This window comes from Ammodytes marinus, assembly GCF_949987685.1.
Source record: "Ammodytes marinus genome assembly, chromosome: 21".
Lineage (NCBI taxonomy): Eukaryota > Metazoa > Chordata > Actinopteri > Uranoscopiformes > Ammodytidae > Ammodytes > Ammodytes marinus.
This window is the reverse complement of record NC_137225.1, coordinates 22,810,324-22,836,852: the sequence shown is the minus strand read 5'-3', so window position 1 is coordinate 22,836,852 and position 26,529 is coordinate 22,810,324. Positions and strand designations below refer to the sequence as shown.

Genomic DNA, 26,529 nt, shown 5'->3' with positions numbered 1-26,529 from the left:
ATTACAGATCTCGTTTAGACAATCTTCGCTCACTAATTATGTTATCGGATCTCACAGCCATTGTGCCGAAACCAAACAGGGCTTGTCCAATTTAGTGTTACTTCATCATTATTAATGAAATAACAACAACACAGGGCCAATTAAATGATTCGCAAAAAAAAGCAACATTTTGGGATAATTATATTAGGCCCAAAGTGACAATATGACACATGTTAGGAAAATCATAGCCAGGGTAATTTTAGCCCTAAAATGTATGTTAATGTCAAGTTAGAAAGCTGACATTGCTGCCTCTGTGTCTCTCTCTATGTATCTGTTCTTTTTAACTAGTGTCTGACATGTTCACATTAGACTAATTTAGGATGAAAATGTTAGTAACAGCCCTCGATTTAACCTAAGTGAACAGTTCTAAAAAATAAGGTAACACTTTATAATAACTATCCGTTGTAACTTGTTAATAGATCATTAGTAAACTCTTAATTAATGATTATTAATGATTTGTTAAGTGTTTGTTAGCAGTTTGTTAAGGAGTTATAACAATGGTAGATAGTTAATAGCTTAATAATTGAATCAGTTCATCTGGGAGGTAATCCGAGATTAACTGATCACGTCACGTTCAAGTCCATGGCATGCACAGTGTGTATTGAGTTTATTTAAAAATAGTTGCCCATGCACTGTGTATAGTCTATAGCCTATTTCAGCCTCGTCGGTATCTCGGATTACCTCCCAGATGAACTGATTCAATTATTAAGCTATTAACTATCTACCATTGTTATAAATCTTTAACAAACTGCTAACAAACACTTAACAAATCATTAATAATCAATAATTAAGAGTTTACTAATGATATATTAACGAGTTACAACGGATAGTTATTATAAAGTGTTACCAAAAATAATTTGAAATGTCTGAAAAAAATGTATTTGTCCTGAAAGCGTGACTGATTTTGATGCATGTGCACTATGGTCCTTTTTGGCCACTCCAAGCTAAGAGTGTTTTTACTACGGCAGCTAAAAAAAAAAAAAAAAAAAAAAAGTAGCATCATCTCGTGTTTGCACTGATGGTCTCGTTTGCTGTTACATGTAATCTATGATCATCAGAGGAAAATTTAGACTGTTTCAGGAATATAGTTCCTCGTAGCACCTCGTAAATAAACATAAACATGAGGGAAATTGAATTGCAACACAGTCATTTGTGCTCATTTGTGCCAGTGACAACATGACTCCTTTTATTGAAAACTATGGAAACAGTTGAAAGCTGACCTTGCTGCTTTAAATTGACTCTCTCTCTCTCTCTCTCTCTCTCTCTCTCTCTCTCTCTCTCTCTCTCTCTCTCTAAAAATATGATAATTTGTCACGAGTGGATAGTTGTTGTATAAACGATTTCTTCTAAATGTTAAATTTTTTTTTTTCTTCATGACAGTCATTAAGCGTTGATGCTAAACTTGTCTTATATCTGTTTATGTAATGACTCTGTCTCTCTCTCTCTCTCTCTCTCTCTCTCTCTCTCTCTCTCTCTCTCTCTCTCTCTCAGATAACTTCCCCCAGATGGCGCATCAGAAGCGATTCATCGAGCGTAAATACCGTCAGGAGCTGAAGGAGATGAGGCGGGAGCGAGAGAGACAAGACAAGGACACAGACGAGCCGGAGGAAAGCAGGAAGTGACGTCATTTCTGTGCTGGAAGTGACCTCACATTCATGACTAAAAGTTTTGGTTTTTAAGTTTGTTTTCTTGTCCAAAATGTCTGAATTTAAAGGTGAACTATGTAACATTGGGTGTGTCAGACAAGTGTACATGTTCTAGGCATTGATGATTGACTGTTCCCTAAGTTCTACATGAGCAACGATTGGACACATGGGGTTGCAGTGGAATTAGCAATTCAGGAAAATGCTTGCTTAAAAAAATCAGTGAATATCTGGAACCTGTACTTTTTGTATGTACTGTATGGGAATGCTGCTAGCTATGGTGGGCCCCCTTTGTTTACATACCCATTTACAGAGCCCAGACTGTGTATTAACTATCCATTTTTATTCAGCGTGCACACAAGTAGTGGATAATGAGGAGATATCAAAACGTGTTCTCCAGAATCGTTGAATTTTTTTTTTTTTTCAAGAATTTTCAAAGTAAAAGTCTGAATTAGAAATGAAGCGTGATGTTGTGTAGTATTATGATGCTGTTTAGTACTGTAGCGCTGTAACAGGTGGCCTTATATCGTCTTATGTTTTGATCCTGAAGATACTGTTCTGATGAATAACTTTTTATATACACCACCACAGCAAGAGCATGATACTGACAGAAGCCAAACACGTTAAAAATATGAAATTTTAAATGAATTGTGAAGTGATAATTAAAGCATCAGTCATGTACTGTAAATAAAGATTGAGATTGTGTTCGAAATCTGTTTCTTTTTTTCACATTCATTGTGACCCTCACCCACTCACAGACTATTATATAACCTCACTTTAATGTCTCACGTCTGCTATCATCCTCTAAAGGTGCTCCGAGGAACTTTAAGTTTGTGTTCATTCTTGCACCCCCTTTGGACAAAAGCGGTACTGTTTTTACTACGCCATCTGTTGTTGGCGTAGTAAAAATAATGCCTTTTTCTTAATGAAAAAGGCATTAAGAAAAAACTATATCAAAATTCTTTCCACTGATGGTCTCGTTTTTCTGTTACATGTACAGCAATATTTAAAAGTTCCTCATAGCACCTTTAATAATCAAAATGTGATTATAATTTTTTTTTGTCTTTTGCCCCTCTCTCATTTTAACACAGTCTCCAAATCTGATTGGCTGTCTACCTGATCTTAATTATAGATTGTCTAATTAACAATTTCCTCATCTCTAGCCTCTGGATCTCTGCTATTTAGTAACTGCCCGTCATATAAATTACAATCTGACACATTGAGAGTTGGCTCTTTTTTTTATGCTTAAGATTTATTGTAGATAATATATACATACTTTGTGAGGATGGGTGAATTATCTTACCTGCTAGCCTGTGGCTGCCATTACGTATTGCATACACATTTTAATTATGCCCAGTACCTGAAGGAAAATGGGATAATTGGTCCACTATAGACACTTAACAAGTTCATAAACCTTTGAAAATGCATATGTACTGTTGACACTCCACAAGCTATCAGTAGATATGCAGTTGCATGTTGCAGGGTCACCCCTCAATTGATCTCTCGAGAATAAATACAGGTTAAAGCTGGGGTATATGATTTCTGATTGGTCAAAATTAACATGAGCTGTACACTTTGACCAATCAGAGCGATTCTCCAATTCTCTGTTCTTGTTGGCTGTTGGGACTGTCCATTCACTTTGGCACGACTTTGTTGGTGTAGAGTGTGTCAGGGAGGGACCATATAGGGGAGGGACCAAAGAGAACAAGTGGAACGGTTGAGGCATAGACATTATAAAGGGTAGACGCCCCATTGGCCGTTGAGCACGAGAAATGCGGGCGCCATCTTGGACCGGTCACACGTTCCACTCAGTGTAGTCTGTTTGGCAGGTGGAATGAACTGTCAGCGCATGTAATTAATCATATCTCAATCTCATTAAATACCAAACTGATTTTCACGCGGTTTTCTTTGCTGCAAAGATCATACATGTAGCTAAGATACAGGGCACACGTTTCGACGTGTTTTAATATTCATAGTGGGCTTAACAGTCATAGAAGATTCTGATATGATATAAGTAACCAGACGTCCGAGTCGCACACTTCGTCCGGGAGGAGATTGAAACGGAGGATGTGTTTCTGCTTGGGGAACATATTGAGGAGACAGTTTGGCATCGACAACCACCATTCCGACTTGTTGTCATTGGTTGTGTCTGTCTTTCACAAATTAAGGCTGCACCACATTGCCAAACTCGCCTCGCTTGAATTTCTCTTCAGAGTAAAATGCGATTGTAAGGATGGTTAACTTTATTTTATGCATTTGAGTATTATTGTTTGCTGTTGTTGTTTGATTTTCCCTTAATTTAATACTTTTGATTGCAGTTCTGTCTAGGGACCCAGCTGGAGTCGCTGCCTGGCCCCGAAAGGACCAAATGAGGCCCGAGACCCTTCACAAATAAAAACCTTTCTCAGGGCCCTTTAATTTCTTCTTTTATTTTGGGTTTTTGAAACGAAAAATGCTACTCTGACAGAGGAAAACTACTAGTTCCTTGGAGATTTTAATTCCTTCCTTTGGTCACTGGCACGTTAACATCATTAGTCACTTAAGCCTGGACAGGATTTGAACCAGGCACCCAGCAACCAGTGTCTTCAATGAACCCACAACACCACATAGGAACACATTCATATTAGACCCAGAGATGTGTAAAGTTTCATAATGACTGCAACATATTTATATGAAAAAACGACAATGTAACCTATGACGTTTTGAGGTAAAATAAATCAACAGTGTAAACTATGTTGTTTTGTTGTGTTTTTGCAACCTTGCATTTTTGAGAATTTCAGTCGCCAATAGAGCCACTCGACCACAGAGAAACACATTCATATTAGACCCAGAGATGTGTAAAGTTTCATAATGACTGCAATATATTTATATGAAAAAATTTTGTTTTAAGTTTTTAAAACAACAGTGTAACCTATGTCGTTTTTGTGTTTTTGTAAAAAATGTCAATGTAACCTATGTCGTTTTGAGTGTTCAAAACTGTGAACTAAGTACTGAGTCAACAAGGTGCACACTCTACCCACCGTGCCATGGAGATTCCCCTGTAATATATATTTTTTTTTTTTAAAGATGAAAATGCCTCACACAGAAAATGGCAAAGACGATCTTTTTCAAGATATTTATTTGTGTCATATAAATATTCAGTACAAAATATCACGTTTTACAAAGCAGATTGATTAATGGCCAATGACGTAGGGGCCCCATACACGCTACCACGACCTCTCAAATAGTTTTTCTACATTGACAAAACTCCACCACTGCTCAAAATCACATTGTCACCAACATAGTATAGGGTTAGCCGACGGCCGAGTCTACACATCAACAACCACAAGGTCTATTGTATCTGAACCAGCGTCAACAGATAGTTGCCACAACTTAAAAATAAAATCAAAACATCCCAAATAAGTAGCAATGTTCAACATATACAGTAGGCATGGGCTGATCACTTCAAGGTTTGTCCGCGGTTTGAAAAAGTCACGTTGTCAAAAAGGATTTTCCATAATTCTGTTGTAAGGCGCTAACATGTCAACATAGAAGTTAATTAATTTTCTGAATATTCCTCATAACGTTTACTAAAGAAGTAATGTGTAGCAAGTGACTGAGCATGTCTCTAGCATGTCTCCTTGTTGAGCTGCTCACTTAAAGGACTGCTTTACGTGAGTGCTTTAAGTTCACGTACATTTTGTTCAGAACATTTCAAAAATGTATCTTACAGCATTATGTCATATCATACAAGTTTATTACGGTTCAGAATAATCTTAAAGGGACACTGTGTAACATTTCAAGTCATGTATTAGCTACAATCAATATCCTCATTCATAAATATGTCCTCATTGGTGTAAAATCACCTCTGCCAATAATCTGAATTATCCTCCTGAGCGGAAAATTACAAATATTAATATTACATTTTGTACATTGAGAGGGTAAGTCTTATGAAGGAATCCATGTTTTTGGAATGTCATCAGCTGCATTGTTTAGAATTTAGAATTGTTCTTGTCCTTGAAGGCCACTGTAGCCTCTGTTATTATTCGAAAGGGGTGGGGTTACCCAGGGAGTGTTGCATTCTAGAACTTTGTAGAACTTTCTTGATGATGTCATATTACACACTGCCCCTTTAATGTTGTTTGAAAATAAAAAGATTATGTTCACCTGAAATTTATTTTTAGGTTTTACCAAGACATTGAAAAATAATGATATAATACTAACAATATGAGAACTGTAACCGCAAAACCTTGATACCGTGATATTTCTGCTCAGGAAATCAAACCGGCCCATGCCCAGTGCAACATATTCTGCTATCTTCGCTGATCATGGCGCCAATGCTTGGAGGCAAATCGTGCTCTCCATACAGGAAAACACAAGCTCTGCTCTGTAATGGCGATATGCTGACGTCTTTGCATACAGACAGAAAAATGGTGAGGACTGGTCGGAAGAAAATGCTTTTTGTGTCCATGTGTGGCCTTCTCTATGTTGCCTTGAGGCAGAGAAAAGCAGTTCCTTAACCCATTAAATGCTTATCATGGCAACGTCACAAATCACCGCTGTCTGAAATTGCCACTTACACAATGGTAGCTTCAGCGACAAGCTAATACACAAAACATGGAGGCCGAAAAAAAATTAAAAAAAAATAAAAATTGAACATGTGTATACAATAGGCGAGAATAAAGAATTGTTCATTCCATGTGTTATCAATTGGTTTGTTTAATGTGCTGATGTAAAGCCTACTTCAGAGTACACAGAGAGAGAGAGAGAGACGGAGAGAAAGAGCGAAAGAGAGAGAAAGAGAACGAGAGAGAGCAAGAAAGAGAGAGAGGGAGAAAGTGTATGTACCACTGTGGCAATTATGCCTTTGTGTTTTGTTATTATTGTTTCAAAATGTCTTATAAATGTCAGCCTCTTCACTGGTTGGCCTTTTGTTTGAAGTGATGAGGGCAGGAGCTTGTTTCACTTGGCCTAGTTTGTATCCTTGTTCATATCACTTTGCTTCCAAAATGATTCATACTTAGAAAGTGAATTTCACCATATTATAATATATTTTTTTTTCGTACTTTGTTTTCTAAATCACATTTAAAGAAATACAAAGTGTGTGTGTGTGTGTGTGTGTGTGTGTGTGTGTGTGTGTGTTGTGGCTGCAGGATAAAACCAGTTTGACCTTCTCTGTGTGTGAGCTTAGAAAGACACACCTCAGGGTCTTAAAAATCTTATTCCACACCATTCAAAAGGTCACACGAACCCTCTATAAGACGCTTAATAGAGGGAAAAAAGTAGTGTCCCTCAGGAAATCATCTGGCTAAAAGCCCAATACTACATCAAGTACATTGTATAATAAAGGGCATTGGAGAAAAATGGGGGTGATATTTAAAGGTGCCATGAGGAACTTTTAAACATTTCTGAAACAGTCTCATTTTTCACTCTGATGATCATAAATTACATATAACAGCAAACGAGACCATCGGTGCAAAGAATTCTATTTTTATATCGTTTTTCTTAATGCCTTTGGCATGGGTATGCTCAACCAGGGACAACAGCTGCCGTAGTAAAAACACTACCACTTTTTTCCAAAGGGGGCACAAGAATTAACACAAAATGAAAGTCCCTCATAGCACCTTTAAAAAGGAAAATACTGGTGTCCTTTTTGCATTTTGGCACAGTTCCATTCCTTGACTGCTATGTTACATTATCATACATTCGCCCGAGTGTATAGGGCAGAGGCTCCTCCCCGGACACAATCTACATCAAAAACATTTTTATCTTTAGAGTAAGAGAAAAAAATAAATGCTTTTTGTACTTATCTTTAATGCTTGTAGTGTAGGTCACGTTGGTACATTTTAGATGTTCATTTTTCTTCCAAGAATTTGACCCCCCAAAACATCAATAAAAATCTTGTCCTTCCCCCCTAGGGCCATTTCTCCCAGCGCACAGATGTTGTGTTTGTAATTTATAAGGCATCTCTTTTGATTCATAATCATCGACTTTAATGCTTTTTCTCATAAAGCATAAAAAAGCATTTTGCAAGCTGGACGCAATCCAAGACCCACCAAGTAGACCATGTGTATAATTTTGCTATACATTTGAATGGAGATATCATTGCTCTGCGCTCAGTACACTGATTCGAATAGCGCTCTCTGTCTGGTTCTGCCTGATGAATTTTAACAGCGACTGTCCAGGAGATGTTTTATCGAATCTAATTTGCCGTAGTTTTCAAGCTCACTGGCATCTCGACTTACACCGTGCTGAATAAAGTGACACATTTTAACACATTTTCTGTGGTCGAAAATGTGCTGAAAATGAAAGTCCAATAAAGGGACCAGTATCTTCCTATATAACTGAGCCCAGTGCACGATAAGTACAGGGATTTTTTTTTTTTTTGTATAATTGAAAATAACACTATTGTTTGTGTGAATACGTCATTTCGTTCTGGACAGAGAAAAAAAATAGTTTTGAAGACATTCCTCAAAAAAAAATAATAATTGGTATTTCGGTTCAACCTCAAAGCTGAGATGATAAAATATGATACTGCACAAATGACTGATTGGTGGTGTGTTCATGGGGTGTTTGTCGTGGTCGTAAATTCCACTCTTGTTTACTTGATATTGTCACGGTTATAGTAAAGGGGACACACTTGCGGAGTGGGGAAGGTTTTAGTTTTAGAAGGGAGGTTAGAAACATCAAATTTAACAGGGCTTCAGAAGTAAGGCCCTTTGCCCCACACTAACACATGTTTGAGAGGAGAGTGGAGCCTGATAAGTAAAAACTGCAACAACTGTATGACCATACAAGCTGAAAAAACTCTGGCAAACCATAGTGGCCAAAGAAAACCAAGAGACCTGTGTGTAAATAGAACCAAAAAAGTGCTTTTATACAGAGCTATGCCACAGTTGATGCTCTCACTGTTAAAGAACAAATCGCCACTTTTCGACAGCAGCTTGCCACACAACTATAACACAACACTCCATATACCATCATCAGCAATGTATTGGTATTTTCTTCTTCCGGCACTTCTGGCTCAAGCACGACAGTGGATAAGTGGCTAATGTGAGGCCGCCATTGCTGAAAAAAAAAGTGTTTGTGTGTGTGTGTGCGTGTGTGTGTGTGTGTGTGTGTGTGTGTGTGTGTTTGTTTGTGTGTGAGAGCTCAATATGAACATCATAAAAAAAAAAGATAAAAAAAAACTGTACAGCGTATTGTATCATATTACCGTACCGTACGTATACACAAGCTAAGATAGAACTCACAATATTGCAGCATGTTTTTCTGTCCTCTCCCGGAAACACTGAAAAATACATAGGCATATCTCGTTCGGTTTATACAAAACTGCTTGTTTTGAACGTGTCCATTGCACACACACACACGCAGCTTTGAGAGAGAGAGAGAAAAAAAAGAATAGAGCATCGGTATAGATATATTTGCGCCTCATGTACAACCCATATACACACACAAAAAATGTCTTTATGTTTTTTTTTTTAAACGCAACTAACACTGACTTGGACACACATATCCTACAGTACATCTGGTCACTTGCAACTCAACTCCATGTCGGTTTTCGAAAGAGCACTTCTTAAATGTTTCTTTCTTTGTCCTTTTTCCACCATTTTCCTTTTACTGCAAAATGCACCAGAATTGTCCGAAAGTTCCTCCCAAAAAAAAACATGTGTTAATTCTCGCTTCTTTTCCCACTTTCTCCCCCACGCTTATCTTGTGGTGCTTGTGTTAAGAATCCCTGTCGCTATCATCCCCTCCGTACATATCCGCTAGCTTCTTAAACCTGGGACCCCACTCGCTCAGATAGTTGTAGTCCTGGTCGCCTTCCGTTGTCGCCGATTCTAAAGAACTCAAGGACTCCGCCACGGAACCGTTTCCCTCGTAGGCGTAGGTTGCTAGCGAATCGTAAGGGGGCGCCGTGGGGTCGCTGTCGTTATCGTGAAGACGCTGGCTGATGAAATCCCTCACGTCGCCATTGCCGTTATTGTCCCTAATGGTGGCGGAGGGAGGAGGGGGTAGCACGGGCCTTCGGATGGGAGGGTAGAACGTTTCGGGCACAATGTCCCTACGTTGCTTGTTGCCGTCGTCGATGGCTTCGGGGTTACGCAGCGTGCCGATATCAAAGGCCTGCGTGTCCTCCTCTCCGCCCCCTTCGTCGTTGTAGCTGACCACGTTGTCTCTCACGTCCTCTTTGGAGATGATCAGAGGCTCCTTCTTCCGCTGGCGACGCAGGGCAGCAAACAGCACCACGATCACTGCACGGAGGGAGATAGGGGCAAGGCAAGGTTATAGAGCGAGTTTTTCATACACATTGAACATTTAAAAAACATGGACTAGGCAAGGCAAGTGTATCCATATAGCACAATTCAGACACAAGGCCATTCAAAGTGCTTTACAGGGACAAGATTAAGATACATAATACACATTAGAAAAGCGAATGAATAGAAATTCATATAGAAGGAAAAACATGAAGTGAGTACTCATCTCAAGTACTTAAAGACCTATTTCATCGGTGGAAAAATGAAGGTGTATTGTTGGATGTAGTATAAATGTGCAAAAAAAATAGAAATTGGTTCATCCTAGCCTGAGAAAAGGCAGACAGAGTGTTTTGTGGTCTCCCTGTCTAACCATACTTTTTTCCCATGTGTGACATCACGCAAGGGAAAATGTAGGGTTAAGATAAACAGGACAGCTGGGCCAAGGGAAGACTGAGGGAAGCAAAACCTAATTCTATTATGGAAAAACAAGTAAGTTAATACTCATCTCAAGTAATTAAGTCAAAGTATAGATTTGTCCTGGTCAAATATAATCACTACAAGTGATAGTTGCCCAGTTAAATTCTTACACAAGTTAAAGGTGGAGTCAGATATTCCGGAAAATGCTTGTTATACAAAATATGATGACTTTGTAACATAGCATTCAACCATGAAGGTACAAAGGGGTCATCCCAATGTAACCATATTTGGTTACGTGGATAAAATAAAGTTGTGAAGTAAACAACGCTGCCTTGATATTCGTGATGACCTAAGCCATCTGATAAGGGGAACAAACTAGAGAAGAGTTTGGTGCCTTTAGTTGTTGTGTTCTCTGCTCCCTAAGCCTTGCTCTGAAGGCCAGCTAGCCTCTATAGTGTCCAGAGGGAGTTTGTTGATGTTGTGTTAGCATTCACTGATGTTCAGGGACGTTTCTATCTGACTTTGTAGAACAGGCTTAGTAGCTACTGTAGCGCAACGATGTATTATGTATTATTCCCCTCTCCCTCCTCCTCAAGGGGCCATTTCAGCTTAAGATCACAAAGGATTGGAGTTAAAAGTACACGGCCAAAGAACATTATGTTCCAACAGCGAAAAACCTGTGTACCTTATGTAGCGCCGTGACATTTGAGTGATGTGCAGACAAGCTGACCTTGCCTCTTTGGATAACAACAAGGGTTTAGAAAGTTGTAGATGCTACATAGAGCAAGTTTAAATGTGTGTGTGTGCGTGCGTGCGTGCGTGCGTGCGTGCGTGTGTGTGCTCTGGGAATTATGGGCAAAACATTTTTTTTCAAATTAAAGGTGTCATCTAGTGGTGAAAGTTCTAGATTGCAACACTCCCTTGCTTACCATTCCCTTTAGTGGGATTAACAGAAGCTACGGTGGCCTTCAAGGACAACAAGCTAGTTACTTAAGGTGGCTTCATCCACCGCTGCCTCAAGTCTTTCCACAATATCAAGTGATGAGGTGAAGATGTATTTAGTTATTTATTCTATAGCACTTCTTCTTCTTCTTGGTCTTCCAACAGGTGCATTTCCCACAGGATGCTTAGGCTGTGTATTAACACCGGATTTATTTTCAGTACACACAGTACAGATATTCAATTACTTTAACACATTTTCAGAATCACTGACTCAACCTTTGAAGGACATGCTACTAATAGCTTTTCCTTTAAGCTAACGCAGCTGCGCGAGAGATTGCTACATCACCGCTTCTATCCACCACGAGTCAGGAGTTTTTATGTGAGAATGCGCCTCTCTGGTTCATCCTAAAGCGCAACGTTAACGTTCCCATAAAGCACAATGATCCGTCTCCCCTCAGCTGAGAGGCCCTAGCTCTCTCTCTCCTCTCCTCTGCTCTCTCTCTCCTCTCCTCTGCTCTCTCCCTCCTCTCCTCTCCTCTGCTCTCTCTCTCTCCTCTCCTCTGCTCTCTCTCTCCTCTCCTCTGCTCTCTCTCTCCTCTCCTCTGCTCTCTCTCTCCTCTCCTCTGCTCTCTCTCTCTCCTCTCCTCTGCTCTCTCTCTCCTCTCCTCTGCTCTCTCTCTCCTCTCCTCTGCTGCTTTTCTGCTGTTTGTTCAAATCAAATTAGCGTGTCAGCTGTGGTCACTGGCAGGATTATACGCCCACGGGGAAAACCATGAATCAAATTATGGAGAGAAATGCAAAACTGTCTGTTTAACACCTGGCGAGAGGCGGCTTCGCTGTAGTGGGGAGATTCGGATGTTTCAGTGAAGACACGCTGGTTGAGTTAGAGAGAATTGAATTGGAAAAGGTAATGTTTTGGGGGATTGAGATGCAGGTGCGTTTAATGTGATCATCATGCTGTCTTGTTACTGTGTGACTACAGCCCGACTGTTAAAGGTGCAGTCAGTGATTCTGGAGAATGCTTGTTGAAAAAAAATCACTTTTTGTCAAATTCAGTGAATATGTCTTCACGTTTCAATTTTGAAAAGCACCCCCTCTCAAAATGGATTTATCTTCACCTGAGAATTGAATCCTTTGGTATATTTGCATGACTAATGTTAATAACTGGAGTAAGTATCATGAGCGTCTGACTTTCCTTGTGGGAGATAGCAACCCTAACTCAACCCTAATCCTACAGAAAATGAATGGAATTCAATGTACTGGCTTGCTGTGAAAAGCACCCCAACTTAAAATAGATTTTCCTTCATCCAAGAATCAAATCCTTTGGTGGGTATATTTGCATGACTGATGTTAATAAGTGGAGTAAGTTTCATGAGTGTCAGTAAACTTACTCCACTTATTTACATCAGGCCATTTTTGTTTTGGGCCATTCGCATTGAATTCCATTAATTTTCTGTAGGTTTAGGGTTGGGCTAGGGTTGCTATCTCCCACAAGGAAAGTCTGACGCTCAAGAAAATAAATCCACTTATTAACATCCGCCATGCAAATATACCCACCAAAGGATTTGATTCTCGGATTAAATACATTTTGAGTTGGGGTACTTTTCACAGCAAGCCAGTCCATTTTGGGGCTATTTACATTGAATTCCATTAATTTTCTGTAGGATTAGGGTTGGGCTAGGGTTGCTATCTCCCACATGGAAAGTCTGACGCTCATGAAACTTACTCCACTTATTAACATCAGCCATGCAAATATACCCACCAAAGGATTTGATTCTCGGATGAAGAGAAATCAATTTTGAGAGGGGGTGCTTTTCAAAACTGATTGGGCTTAACAACTTACACTCTCTGCACTGCACAAGGCTGACAAGCCGTCTGCAACTAGAGGCAGAGGAGAGCCGGCAAGTTTAAGATGGTAGGGTCCACTGTAGGGGTGTTTGAAATGATTGGGAAATGTGTATTAACAATTAGAAGTGATGTATAAGTGTTTCAACATCCTGAACTGTAATGTTTACCTATTTTGGGGGGAATAGTGTTGTCTTCCTTACTTTTTGAGGGGGACACATGTATCTCTTCTAATTATTGGGGGGGACACGTCCCCTGCGTCCCCCCCTAAATGTACGCCTGTGTAGGCAAAGCAAGTTTATGTTGTATAGCACCATTCAGAAACAAGTTAATTCAAAGTGCTTTACAAGGGCATAAATGATATCAAGATTAAAAACAAGCAAATTAAAAAAGATTGTTATCGTGCACCCCGATGGCGTAGTACTGTAGATAGAGTGTGTACCATATTGGCTCCGGCCTTCGTTGCAGTGGTTGCGGGTTCAAACCCGACCCGTGGACCTTTACTGCAGGTCATCTCTGTCTCCCCATTTCAACGCTGTACTATCCAATCAAGCTTAAAAATGCCAAAAATAATCTTTAAAAAAACAATAAGATAGTTATACTCACTGAGCAAGATGATGACACAAAGCAATATGGCGACCAGTGCTCCAGTGCTTAGCCCGGCCCGGGCCGTTAGCGCCTCGGCGTTACACAGCTTCATGTTTCCCTCGCGGTCGCACGTGCACACGCGCACCGTCAGTGTGCTAGTGCTGCTCTGCATGGGAAACTCCCCGTCTGAAATGACCACAGGCACGTGGTAGAGGCTCTGCTGAAGGCTGTTGTAGCTGTTTCTACGAGTCAAGATCCACGCTGTGTTGTCTAAAAGAAAAAAAGAAAAGAAAATACACACAAAGTTATATGAGGTTACTTTGTAGAAATCAATATCGTCAATGAATGTTTCAATGAATTCTGCAAGGAATCGTCTCCGTTCTTTGAATGTTCTTTTAGTGCGAGATGAAACACGTTATCAATGCACAGTACAAACAAGACTAGATGTGGTTACGTTTAAAGCTACAGTGCGTGACTTTTTTCATATGAATGAAATATGGTTTCAAGCCATCTGAACATGCCTTGTGTACAATTTACTAAATGAATGAACCTAACCTATAGCCATCATGTGAAAGTGTCTGACCTTTGTTATCGCGCACAGAGAAGTTTGCCTTCCCAGCAGCCTCTTGGGCCAGACTGAAGAAGAAGCGGTGGCCTCCCATTGGCTCGTCAGGATCCGTGGCGCTGACCGTTTGTATCCTCTGAAACAGACAAGTAAGTGACATGTAAACAAATGCAAGGAACACAACTCAACATTAGATGTGCTTAACTCTGATGTTATGTTGTGATTGAGTCAATCTGATGGTCATCATATATGGTCATAAATGTTATTTTTTGTTTTACTTTTCTAGACCGTTTGACAGATCTTATCAAACTGTCAAACTTGACAAATATGCTAAATAACAAGGTTTAAAGATTTTGGGAATTTGGGAATCACATATGACAAATGGTCTATAACGTACCTGCTGTGTATGTGTTCTCAAGAAACACTAAATATTCCCCATAGGAATGACTAGTTATACCACCCACCCGCATGTACTGTAGTCCTTAAGATAACTTGTAACAGACTTTGAAAAAAATTCCCCCTCTCTCAAATGCCTGTCTGCTAATTATACGCTGAAGTGAAAAATCCGACCCGGGATTGCAGTGGAGATGAAACCATGACTACGGCTGAGTGTTGCGGACATACCAACCTGATTAGCTTTGGCGTTCTCACACACAAACGTCTCATAGTTGGTGGCGAATGTCGGAGCGTTGTCATTGACGTCCAGAATCCTGACGTAAACCGGAACACGACTGATCTGACGCGGGTTGTCTAGGAAACACAAAGGTGAAAAACAGGAGGGGGAATTTTAAGACTGTTAATTATTTCCTGTGTGTGTGTGTGTGCGTGTGTGCGTGCGTGCGTGCGAGCGAGCGAGCGAGTTAGTGAGTGAGTGGCTTTTTGCTTGTGGTTTCAATGCAAACATTAATGCAGTAATTGTCAACAGTTTAATTAAGATTTTTCATTTTCTTCACATAAAAACAAATTATAAATGCCTTGGAAAATAATGACACTAAATGACTATACGTATATTAATAACTCACATCAGGTAATACAATTAAGGAGTATGCATGTGTTGATTAATCTCTATGTATAGCCTATTTTTAAATACAGAATAGATACAGTGATACGGTTGATTAACCTGAACCAAAATGGCTAATATGCAACATTCAACATAATATAGTTTATGTGCACATCACTTTTATAGTCAGAGAATTTTCTATTTAAATTTTTTTTTTGAGGCAAAGTGGGTAGGGCGGTCGACCACTCAACTACAGGGTCGGTGGTTCGATCCCCCGTCTCCCCGCCACATGTCCAAGTGTCCCTGAGCAAAACACTGAACCCCAAATTGCTCCCGATCGTTAGCCTGCTATCGGTGTGTGAATGGCAACATGGGAATGGGATCAGGCCTCAACTTTAAAAAATGGTTTCCGGTCTCAATGGGATTTTAAAAAAGCATGTTGCAAAATGAACTTTCCAAATGCGACATGTCAATGTTAACACTTGTACTTTATATATCAAAATGTCTTGAGTTTGCCTTTCATCGCTTATTTTATTTTCCTCTATTCTAATTAGTATTCGTTGTTGCACAGCAGTTTGTCTGACACAGTCTTTAGAGTCCGACAGCCCGTTCTAATTCACTCATTAAATTCAATCGCGTCTATTTTCTACATTTCCAATGAAGGCTTTTAATGTGAATTTGCCGGAATTTGATCAAATATAATTATAGCAACGGGGGGAAAAAAAATGTCTGTCAAATAAAAAAGCTTGTCCCTCTCTCTGTAATTGCGTTACACAAAGGCTTGGGCCGAGTTTGGGAGAATGAATGAGAAATAGATTTGCAAAGGCAACCTAGGAGCCAGAAGCAGGGGCTGGGTCATCAATGTCTGTTCCAATTCTCAAGAAAAAACAACTTTTTTTTTTCTCAATGTTCGGGGGTTCGTATCAACTCCAAAAAATCCAATTTGGCTGACTGAATAGCAGGGGTTAAAGGTGGAGTCAGAGATTCTGGAGAACGCTTGTTGTCGAAATCACTCTTTTGTCAAAATCAGTGAATATCTCCTCACGATCCACTCACTACCTGTCAGTATTGCGTGTGCATGTGCAGAAAATAAATCTAGTGTTAATACACAGCCAAGGCTCTGTAAACTGGTATGTAAACAAAGAAAAAAAAAGGGGGGCCCACCTTGGCTAGTGACATACCAGTTTACAGAGCCTAGGCTGTGTATTAACACTGGATTTATTTTTAGCACATACACACACACAGTAAGGACAGGTAACGGATCATGAGGAGATATTCACTGATTTTGACATATAAAGTGATTTTAACAACAAGCATTCTCCAGAATCACTGACTCCACCTTTAATTGTGTGAAGGGGAAATGCCTAAATGGTAAAATATATATATACAGTATAAATGGACTTATATAGCGCTTGTTAGCTGATTTTCTCAGCCCCAAAGCGCTTTTACATGTCTTACCGCATTCACCCATTCACACACACACACACACACACACACACGCACACACACGCACACACACACACACACACACACACACACACACACACACACACACACACACACACACACACACACTCATTCAGCGATGGCATTTGCTGTTATACTCACTGAACTCTGTTGCCATGACGGAGATGTTGTGCCAAGCGTTCTCTTCTCGGTCCAAATCTCTGAGGATGAAAACCGATCCGTTTCCAGCATGGACGTTGAACACTCTGTCCATGTCTGTGCGCCGATCAATAGTGTACCTGCACACAACACACACGCACACACACACGCACGCACACACACACACACACACACACACACACACACACACACACACACACACACACACACACAGACACACACACACGCACACACACACAAGGGTCAGTGTCTCAACTTTTGAACTCGGATACAAGGTACAGTCACATCATCAGAGTGACATTTATTGGTGAGTCACCGTAAAGGAAAAAACTAAATATTTTTTTGAAGCATGGGTCATTTTAGAGAGGTTAGTCTATTTTGCTTCCATAACATGTCTTCTTTCATACTAGTGTAAAAAAAAGGTCCAAAATGTACATTTAGGTCTTTATTTGACTCAACCTTGTCTGTTTGCGTATGTGTATTTCTCCTATATAACCATCTTTAACGGCCATTATCTCAACATAATTTTTTTTTCAATACTCTAAACCAAAAAGTTCAACTTCTAAAGCACTTACTAAATTCATTATTGGCTCTATTCTGAAGGTTTATCACAGAAGGATTTGTTCATGTGTTGTTAATTGTCTGATTTATGAAACATTTTGTTCCTAAAAACATGCAGAAAATGCATTTTTAAGACCTGTACAAAATATTTTTAGATGTATAAAATGAGAAGAAGTCACCATTAAACTAACAGTCTTTGTGGTTAGAATACTTTTTTCCGTATAGGCAGTATGTACTCAAAACAAGTCTAACTATGCGCGATGTACTTGTTTGCACTCTACCATTATATCCTTTCGTTGCTATTCATACCACACGAGAACACATTAAGTCAAATATACATTCCCAGCATCCACACAGAAGAAACTCAAATGTGTTAAAGAGAGAAAAAATGTTTTTCACCGACACTAAAGAAAGTACGGGGAGGTAATATAAAAAATCACTTCTTAAACATTTCCGAGAGTTTTGTTGACAGCTCACTTCACACAAATCACTATACATGCTTTCCCTTAATGTTCTATAATCATAGTAGATAGTTTAAACTTTATTTAAGACTTATACGCCTACGAAACATATGCTGCGAACAGAAATAACAATGGTGTATTTCAGCAAAATTCTACAGCAGTATCCTTTTTTTTTTAAGATATTTTTTTGTCATTTTTATGCTTTATTGATAGTGCAGAGAGACAGGGGTGAAATGGGGCAGAGAGGGGAGTGACATGCAGAGAACGACCGCGGGTGGGAATCGAACCCGGGTCTGCTCCTGGGCCCGGCCCGGGAGGGGGACGCCTTACCAACTGAACTAAAGGCGCCCCCTAGCATATCCTTTTTAACAGACACCACGTCCTTGTAAACTCATCCAAACCCAGGGATGATGGACAGCCTATTTTACATATCATTCTCAATTTCTTTGGCACACAACCACTGGAATGAAAATCACAATTCTCAAAAGACGAATGTCCATATTCTCAAAATGTACTTCTTATTTTCTCTCTCCTGCTGATTGTGTATTTGAATCACACTGTTGAACTGAAAAAGTTTCGAAAAATCAAAGATTGTCTGTAACAACTAAAACTTTGCTTCGATTTGAGCCAACTAATTATCTTGTTGTTGCTTGTCATGCATATGTAATGAAAATGTATATTTCATTTGTATAAAAAATTTCTGAACAGAAAATAATAGGTTGGCACCACTTTAACTTTGTGGAAGTCTTACTATGAAGAACTGAAAAAACTTGAGGTTACATTACAAGTTAGTTATCTTAACAAAAGATAATTATTTGGCTAACGTGTAGGCAGTTTCCCTTAAATATATATATATTTTTTATGCTGTATTGGATAGTGCAGAGAGACAGAGGTGAAATGGGGCAGAGAGGGGAGTGACATGCAGAGAACGACCGCGGGCGGGAATCGAATCCGGGTCTGCTGCTGGGCCCGGCCCGGGGGGTGGGGGGGGGGGACACACCCTCCCAACTGAGCTAAGGGCGCCCCCTAGTTTCCCTTAAAACTTTAAGAGATTTAGTTGGCGTCCAAAAAAATCTAGTGAAGAAAGTTGCCTTGAAAAGTTTGTTTTCCTAACTTTTTACAGTGCGTGGCAAAGAAACAAGCAATGCACTTAGCACAACACACACACACACACACACACACACACACACACACACACACACACACACACACACACACACACACACACTTAAGACTTAACATATCTGATTAGAATTCATTACGCTTCTTTTCCATTTCTATTTAAACATATCGCACTAATATGTGATCAACTCATCAGCGTCACAACGTTTCAAATATAAAATGTTACATATTTTCTGTGCTGTAAAAAAGTGAATCTGTAATTAACATCTGTGCGTTGTTTAATTTTAGTGCAAACGATCATATGTTGTGACTCATGGACTGTCATTCATCACAGAAAGTTTCATGTTAGTGGCAATATGAAACTAATATGCCCAGTTAAGCATCTCCTGTTGTGTGGTATATCATGATGTTGGATAAAGCCAGAGTTAAAATATGTATTTATATTGTACAACATATAAGTGTTCAATGTATTAACTTAACATATTGTTAATACAGACTTTTTCCGTTTCATAAATCAAAATATTTGCATACATACGCATTCATATTTATAAGATGAAAATGTATCACAAATAAATCAGACAATTAACCACATATGAACAAATCCTTCTGTAATAACCTTCAGAATAGTGCTGAGAATGATCATGGAAAGTTTAGTTGACGTAAGTGCTTTGGAAGTTGATACATTTAAGTATTGAAATAAAAAAAGTTGAATATGGTGGTATAGGAGAAATATACAGACACAAACTATCTAGTGGACTAGATGCAACTGAGTAAGTAAAACAGTATACTTGTTGTTGTGTCGGGTGTATTGACCCTTTAACATAAAAGCTATTCTGCCTTTCCCCTTGTGCAAACAGTCCTGAATAGTCTGTTCTGTGGAGCTGACAGATTTATGTAAGTGTTGGTGGAGCGACACACACACGCACAGAGAGACACACACCCATGCATGCACGTACACACACACTCACACAGACAAGCAAACCCACATACACACAGAGAGAGACACACACACGCATGCACACACACACGCACGCACACACACACACACACACACACACACACACACAGTGCCAACAGGTTATCCAGTTGTGTTGTTTTTCTCTGCTTCTCCCAGACCAGTGTGATACATCAGTGTGATTAATGTAGTAGAGGCTCCAGGAGGGCCGAGCGTAAGAGAGAGAGAGACCCAGAGGGGAGGCTATGAACCCGGGCTCGCAATGCACCGCTGCACCCCCACCCCTCTCTATACGGCCAATATAAACACACATACAGACAGACAGACAGACAGACAGACAGACAGACAGACAGACAGACAGACAGACAGACAGACAGACAGACAGACGGATAGACAGACAGACACATACACGCATACACGCACACACACACACACACACACACACACACACACACACACACACACACACACACACACACACACACACACACACACACACACACACGGACAGACAGACACACCTTTGTATGGCTATACTTGTGAGGACATTCATTGACATAATGCATTCCCTAGCCCCTTACCCTAACCTTAACCATCAGAACTAAATGCCTAAGCCCAACCCTTACACTAACCCTAACATAAACCTAATTCATACCTGAACCTTAAAACCTAGTGTTAACCCTCAAACAGCCCTTTGAAGGCCTGTCCCAAAGGTCTTAAACTCTAATTGGTTCTCACAAATGTAGTTGTACAATCACACACACACACACACACACACACACACACACACACACACACACACACACACACACACACACATAAACACACTCCCTGCATTTCATTTTACTGTCTGTATCCAAACCCCTCCCTCCCAGTCTAAACGGCCGGCCCGTTCCGGCAGTAACTCTAACCTCGTTAAATCTGCCCCTTCACTAATTGCTTTTCTAATATTCCCAATAATTCTGCGGGGCCGTTCCCTCTCTCTAACCCAATGATAAATGGTGTTGAGATAACAGCGCACAGGCAGTGTACTGTCCGGGGCCAGGCAAAGTGCTGCACTCAGCAGGCACACACACAGCTGGGCAGGGGCGCGGGAGGACGGACACACACACACACACACACACACACACACACACACACACACACACACACAAGGACACGCAAAAGGTCACGGTGAAATGTTAAGTGATCAGTAGGTTATGGACATAATCTCTCTACTCACAATGGAAGGTACAATAGAGACCAGGTTGTTGTTGCACTATTTTTTTTTTAAAGGTGCCATGAGTGACTTATTTTATATTTCTGAAACAGTATAATTGTTTACTCTGATGATCATAAATTACATGTAACAGCAAACGAGACCATCAGTGCCAAGAATGCTATTTTTGGCACTGATGGACTGTGCATTTGTACAAAGGGAGTGCAAGAATTAACACAAACTGAAAGTCCCTCGGAGCACCTTTTGATTTTAAGATGATGTAGTCATTTGAGGGTTTGAAGGTTAAAAGGTCATAAGCTATTTTGACCTTGGGCTATATTTGGATGAAAAGATGGAGTTTTACACCTTTAGGTTTCATACATTTGCTGTTAAAGGCACATACAATACAATGAATAAGTATTGTTTAAAGGTACAGTCCTAGCAACACCTTCAAATATAGGACTGTTAATGTCATATAATGTCATACATGTGCTGAGTGGTTAATAATATAATAAATAGTGGTTCATTTATATACTGTATACTATGGAACACTTAGGAACGTACAATAACAGCTCCAGGTCCTATTTAGTAGCTATTCTGAAGCTTCTCACATCATCATGACCTTCAACATAGATAGAGTTTATCAGTCATCAACAATGAAAATCAAACAATTACATTTTTTTTTTTTTTGGACACTTTGATGTTTTCTTATGCAAGATTGGCATCACTGTCTGCTACTGAAACTGATGAAATATAATGGATCTTAAAGTGAAAGTATTGTTTTTCAAGGTCAAATTAACAAACCGCACACAGTAGGTGCATGAATGTGGTGTGTGTGTGTGAGGGTCTATATAGCTACCGCCATATTAAATGAATGATACATCTCCAACTTGATTAAAAAATCTCACGTAAAAAAAACGACTAAAAAGTTTTCTCCTCCCGATCTCTGCCCTTGGCGAGCTGGAAGACTGGAAACAGTATTTAAAATATTGCAGCTATAAAAAATGCTTCATTAAATCGGGGGCCTAATAAAAGTGTTTTAAGAGCTTTTTGGAGCAGAGTGAATTCTATAGGAGGGACCATGGGATAGGGCTGTGCCATGTGTGTGATAGCAATTTAGAAAAAAACATACTCATAAGCGTAAAAAAGATTGAATATAAAGGTGCACTGTGTAACTTTGGGTGTGTCAGAGAAGTGAAACATTTTCTAAGGTCTATTCTCATAACTGAATAGACACACTTTCCTCACAGGTAAAATGTGATCCCTGGAACACTGTTTGAAGTTAGAAAGCTTCCTGAAAAGTTACTGTTTCACTGTTGTTGTTGTTTACGCAGCAGGGCCCACAGTTTGGTTTACAAACATATTCTAGTCTTACATTTGGTTCCAGGTTCCACAAAAATAAAAATAAAAAGATTCATGATGATAGAATATTCAATAGTAAGAATTACACTCAGAGAAAATATGTTTTGTAAACTAACTGCAGGCTCATCAAAATGTAACCAAACCCCCCTCCTCTGAAACTGCATAGTGCACCTTTAAAAAAAAAAAAAAAATCTTATCTTCTCAGTAACTTCCTTATAGCGTGTGGACCCCCAGGCTTGTGACACACACACACACACACACACACACACACACACACACACACACACACACACACACACACACACACACACACACACACACACACACACACACACACACACACACACACACACACACACACACACACACACACACACACACACACACACTCCCCCACCCCAGGCTTGTTCCCATGCCCATACTCCTCCACAGTGCGTCTTTAAATGCCATGGGCTAGCCTCTGCTGCTGCTGCTATCTGCTGCTAGCTGCTTGATGATCGCCCATAAAAGAGAATGATATCATATTTGACACCTGCAATAAAGTGCTGGAACTTCAACCTTGAGAGCCAACTCCCTCAGTGTGCGTCGTAAAAATGAAAGAAAATCTCACAGACAGGGAGTGGATGGCACAGCTCAAAGCCTCAGCGTATAACAGCCTAACGCTTGCCATCACTTCAATTCAATTTAATCGGATACTAGAATTTTGTATTGCGGTGAATTGAAGTTGTGTATGTGTATTGTCTTGATACAGTGTTTTGTTAAGTCTACTAAGGCTGTATTATGTGTGTGTGTGTGTGTGTGTGTGTGTGTGTGTGTGTGTGTGTGTGTCTTTATTATGTGTTTTAATGCTGTTTATATGTGTATGGAGGAGAAAATCTAAGCATAGAAGATTAGATTAAGAGATTTAGAGTTAATATTTAAATCAATGCACTTAATGGGAGCTTCTTTACTGCGTGAATATAAAAAAATTAAATGTTGTAGATGAATACTTTTCCCATTAAGGATTCAAAGACCACTCGGATTGATTAACCCTGCTGGCACCAAAACTAGTTCACTAAAAAGCATTGTGTTGTTTTCAAAGATTTCCCAAAAAAGGCCCACTATAGCCAAAAGCTGAAAACACCATAATAATTGTCGGATTCTCAAATTCACAACTGTCCATGAATGCCCCTCAAAAGGAACTAATGACCTACAAATTTAATAAAAAATAACCCGGCTAGTTTACCAAAATCTCACATTCCACATGTCTTTTTTCAAACATATGTGTATATAATATACAAAGATTCTTTCGACGGACAGACAGATTTTTTTGACAAAAATCAACCATTTGCATGATACAGATGCTGCATACAAATCGCCTGACAAACTAGGATTTTTTTTTTCTAAGATACTAAACTAAACAATTCCTTAAACAATCTAAAACAAAGCAGCCTAGTTTATTTCAAGTAAATTATCCATACAATTTAGTACATTTGTGTGTGTGTGTGTGTGTGTGTGTGTGTGTGTGTGTGTGTTTGTGTGTGTCTCTGTGTGTGTGTGTGTGTGTGTGTGTGTGTGTGTGTGTGTGTAATGTAGTTTCTTACCTGACGAGACTGTTCTTGTCATCTGGATCTGTTGCGCTGACGGAGCCTATGATAGTGTTGCTCACTGCGTCTTCCTTCACCTCCATGATGTAGTGGTTCCGCTCAAACAATGGCGGCTCGTCTACATCCTCCACGTAGATCTTCACCGTGGCTTCGTCTCTGAACGGACCCATGGAGAAGAACCGAGGGTTGATGTGAACGTTCTCCACCTGCACACGGAGACTGTACGAACGCTTTCTCTCGTAGTCCATAGGCTGGGGAGGAGAACAAATATGGACATGTTTAGTGACATGCTCAAAGCACCTTAGCCTAACATGTTTCTTTCTTTTTTCTTGACTTCAATTTGTGTTCATTGTGTTCACAAAAGCGGTAGTGTTTTTTTACCACACCAGCTGTTGTTCCTGGGTGAACGTACCCATGAGAAAGGCATTAAGAAAAACTATATTAAAATAGAATTCTTTGCACTGATGGTCTCGTTTGCTGTTACATGTAATTCATGATCATAAGAGGAAAAATATTGCTGCTTCGGCTGAAGTGTTTAATTTTTCCCTTAGAAGTAAAGAAGGAATAGTTATGCAGACAAAATATCCTGCATGTCTTATTTTAATAAGGGTGTACCAAGGTTGGACACTTGAATATTTTCATAATGCAGATTAGTTAAGGTTCAAAAAGGACTAAAGAAAAGAAAATGAAATACAGTAAGTACAGCATTGGTATTCTGATGAAGGACACATCTGAAGGTGACACAAGCTTCTTATTTCAGGTATTAAATCCCTATTGAAAAGATTATAATAATTAAGAATTAAGTTTCATTTTAGCAGACCTGGGAGCTTTAAAACATTAAGAAGTTGAAAAAAGGAAATGAAAGCCATAGTTAAAGATGCTTCGAGGGACTTTCAGTTTGTGTTCATTCTTGCGCCCCCCTTTGGACAAAAGCGCTAGTGTTTTTACTATACGCCAGCTATTGTTCCTAAGAGAATGTATACCCATGACAAAGGCATTAAGAAAAACTCTAAAATAAATAGCATTATTTGCACTGATGGTCTTGTTTGGTGTTACTTGTAATTTAAAAGAGAGAAAAATTAGACTGTTTCAGAAATATTTAAAAGTTCCTCGAAGCTACTTTAAATGTATTTTCTTATCCTTAGCCGGCTCCATTTTGCGGTTGCCGCTTTTGCCTGTAAATACATGTACATAATAGTAATGCAATGTAAATTTATGCTAGACCTTTTATGTTGGAATAGGCTTTTCATTTTACCTATTTGTCTGCCTTAAAAGGGAGCAGCTGTGTTATTTTTCATGTATGTATATCCCCCTATAATCCTGCCTCTATAACCACACTACACTGTTCCTCTTACATCCTATAATTTATGGACAGCGCGCCATGATTAGTAGCTTGCTGCATTTTCTGTCGCATAATGCATTTTTACCGCAGAATGGCCATTTTATAAGCTTTTGTTTTTCAAGTTTTTTTTTCTGAACTTTTTTATTTTTTTCTGAAGTAGTATCCATTGAAGTTATCCCCCTATTGATGGTAATAATTGGTAGGGTGCATTATAATGAACATAGGCACAGTGCAGTGCAAAGCAGAGCAGCTGGATGTCTCTGTGTGTGTGTGTGTGTGTGTGTGTGTGTGTGTGTGTGTGTGTGTGTGTGTGTGTGTGTGTGTGTGTGTGTGTGTGTGTGTGTGTGTGTGTGTGTGTGAGTTTGTGTGTGTGTGTGTGTGTACATATGAAAGGAAATGCCTGGATCTCGAAAAACAATCGATACAAAGCTTGAAAACTCCACATGGAAGGAGCCTTTTGCTGGGGCCATTAATAATATAAAATATTTTAAAAAACGAGTCAATTTTTAAGTATTTTTTATTGATAGTTGCTAGTTTATTGCTAGTTGCTGTTTCCACTTAAAGATGCAGTGTGTAATATTGGAGTATTGGTGAGAGTTCTAGATTGCTACGCTCCCTGGCAAACCCCTCACTTTTGGAGAATTTACAGAAGCTACGGTGGCCTTCAAGGACAATAAGCTATAGTTACTAAAGATGGCTTCATCATCCACCACTGCCTCAAGTCTTTCCACAATATCAAGTGATGAGGTGAAGATGTATTTAGTTATTTATTCTATAGAACTTTTTCTTCGTCTTGGTGCATTTCTCCAGGACGCCCACTTTAAAAATGCACATGGTCGTTAAGTTTGTCCATTCTGAGCTACTGTAGCAACATGGCAGTGCAACATGGTGACCTCCTTGGAGGGTGACCCGCTCCTATGTAGGTTCATAAGGCTCATTCTAGGGTCATAAAATAACAAGCGATTACACACTAATTAAAACATATACTTATGTTCTGAAAATTAACAATACATTCTACGCACTGCACCTTTAAGCTATTC

At 39.5% G+C, this 26,529-nt stretch overlaps 2 protein-coding genes across 2 annotated transcripts in view; one reads left to right on the top strand and one right to left on the bottom strand.

The window, feature by feature from the left end:
* The window catches only part of LOC307267709 (ribonuclease 3-like), a 98,430-nt gene extending 96,113 nt beyond the window's left edge, over positions 1–2,317 (top strand). The window contains exon 27 of the mRNA XM_080050091.1: positions 1,531–2,317. Within this exon, the coding sequence (XP_079906217.1) occupies positions 1,531–1,661 (131 nt within the window). The 3' untranslated portion in view covers positions 1,662–2,317. The remainder of the gene's footprint in view (positions 1–1,530) is intronic.
* A 6,109-nt stretch (positions 2,318–8,426) lies between these two features.
* LOC307268117 (cadherin-10-like) overlaps positions 8,427–26,529 on the bottom strand; it is an 87,379-nt gene continuing 69,276 nt past the window's right edge. The window contains exons 7-12 of the mRNA XM_080050640.1: positions 24,145–24,398; positions 16,885–17,021; positions 14,905–15,026; positions 14,295–14,412; positions 13,730–13,981; positions 8,427–9,916 (exon numbers count right to left, since the gene is read on the bottom strand). Of these exons, the coding sequence (XP_079906766.1) occupies positions 9,390–9,916; positions 13,730–13,981; positions 14,295–14,412; positions 14,905–15,026; positions 16,885–17,021; positions 24,145–24,398 (1,410 nt within the window). The 3' untranslated portion in view covers positions 8,427–9,389. The remainder of the gene's footprint in view (positions 9,917–13,729; positions 13,982–14,294; positions 14,413–14,904; positions 15,027–16,884; positions 17,022–24,144; positions 24,399–26,529) is intronic.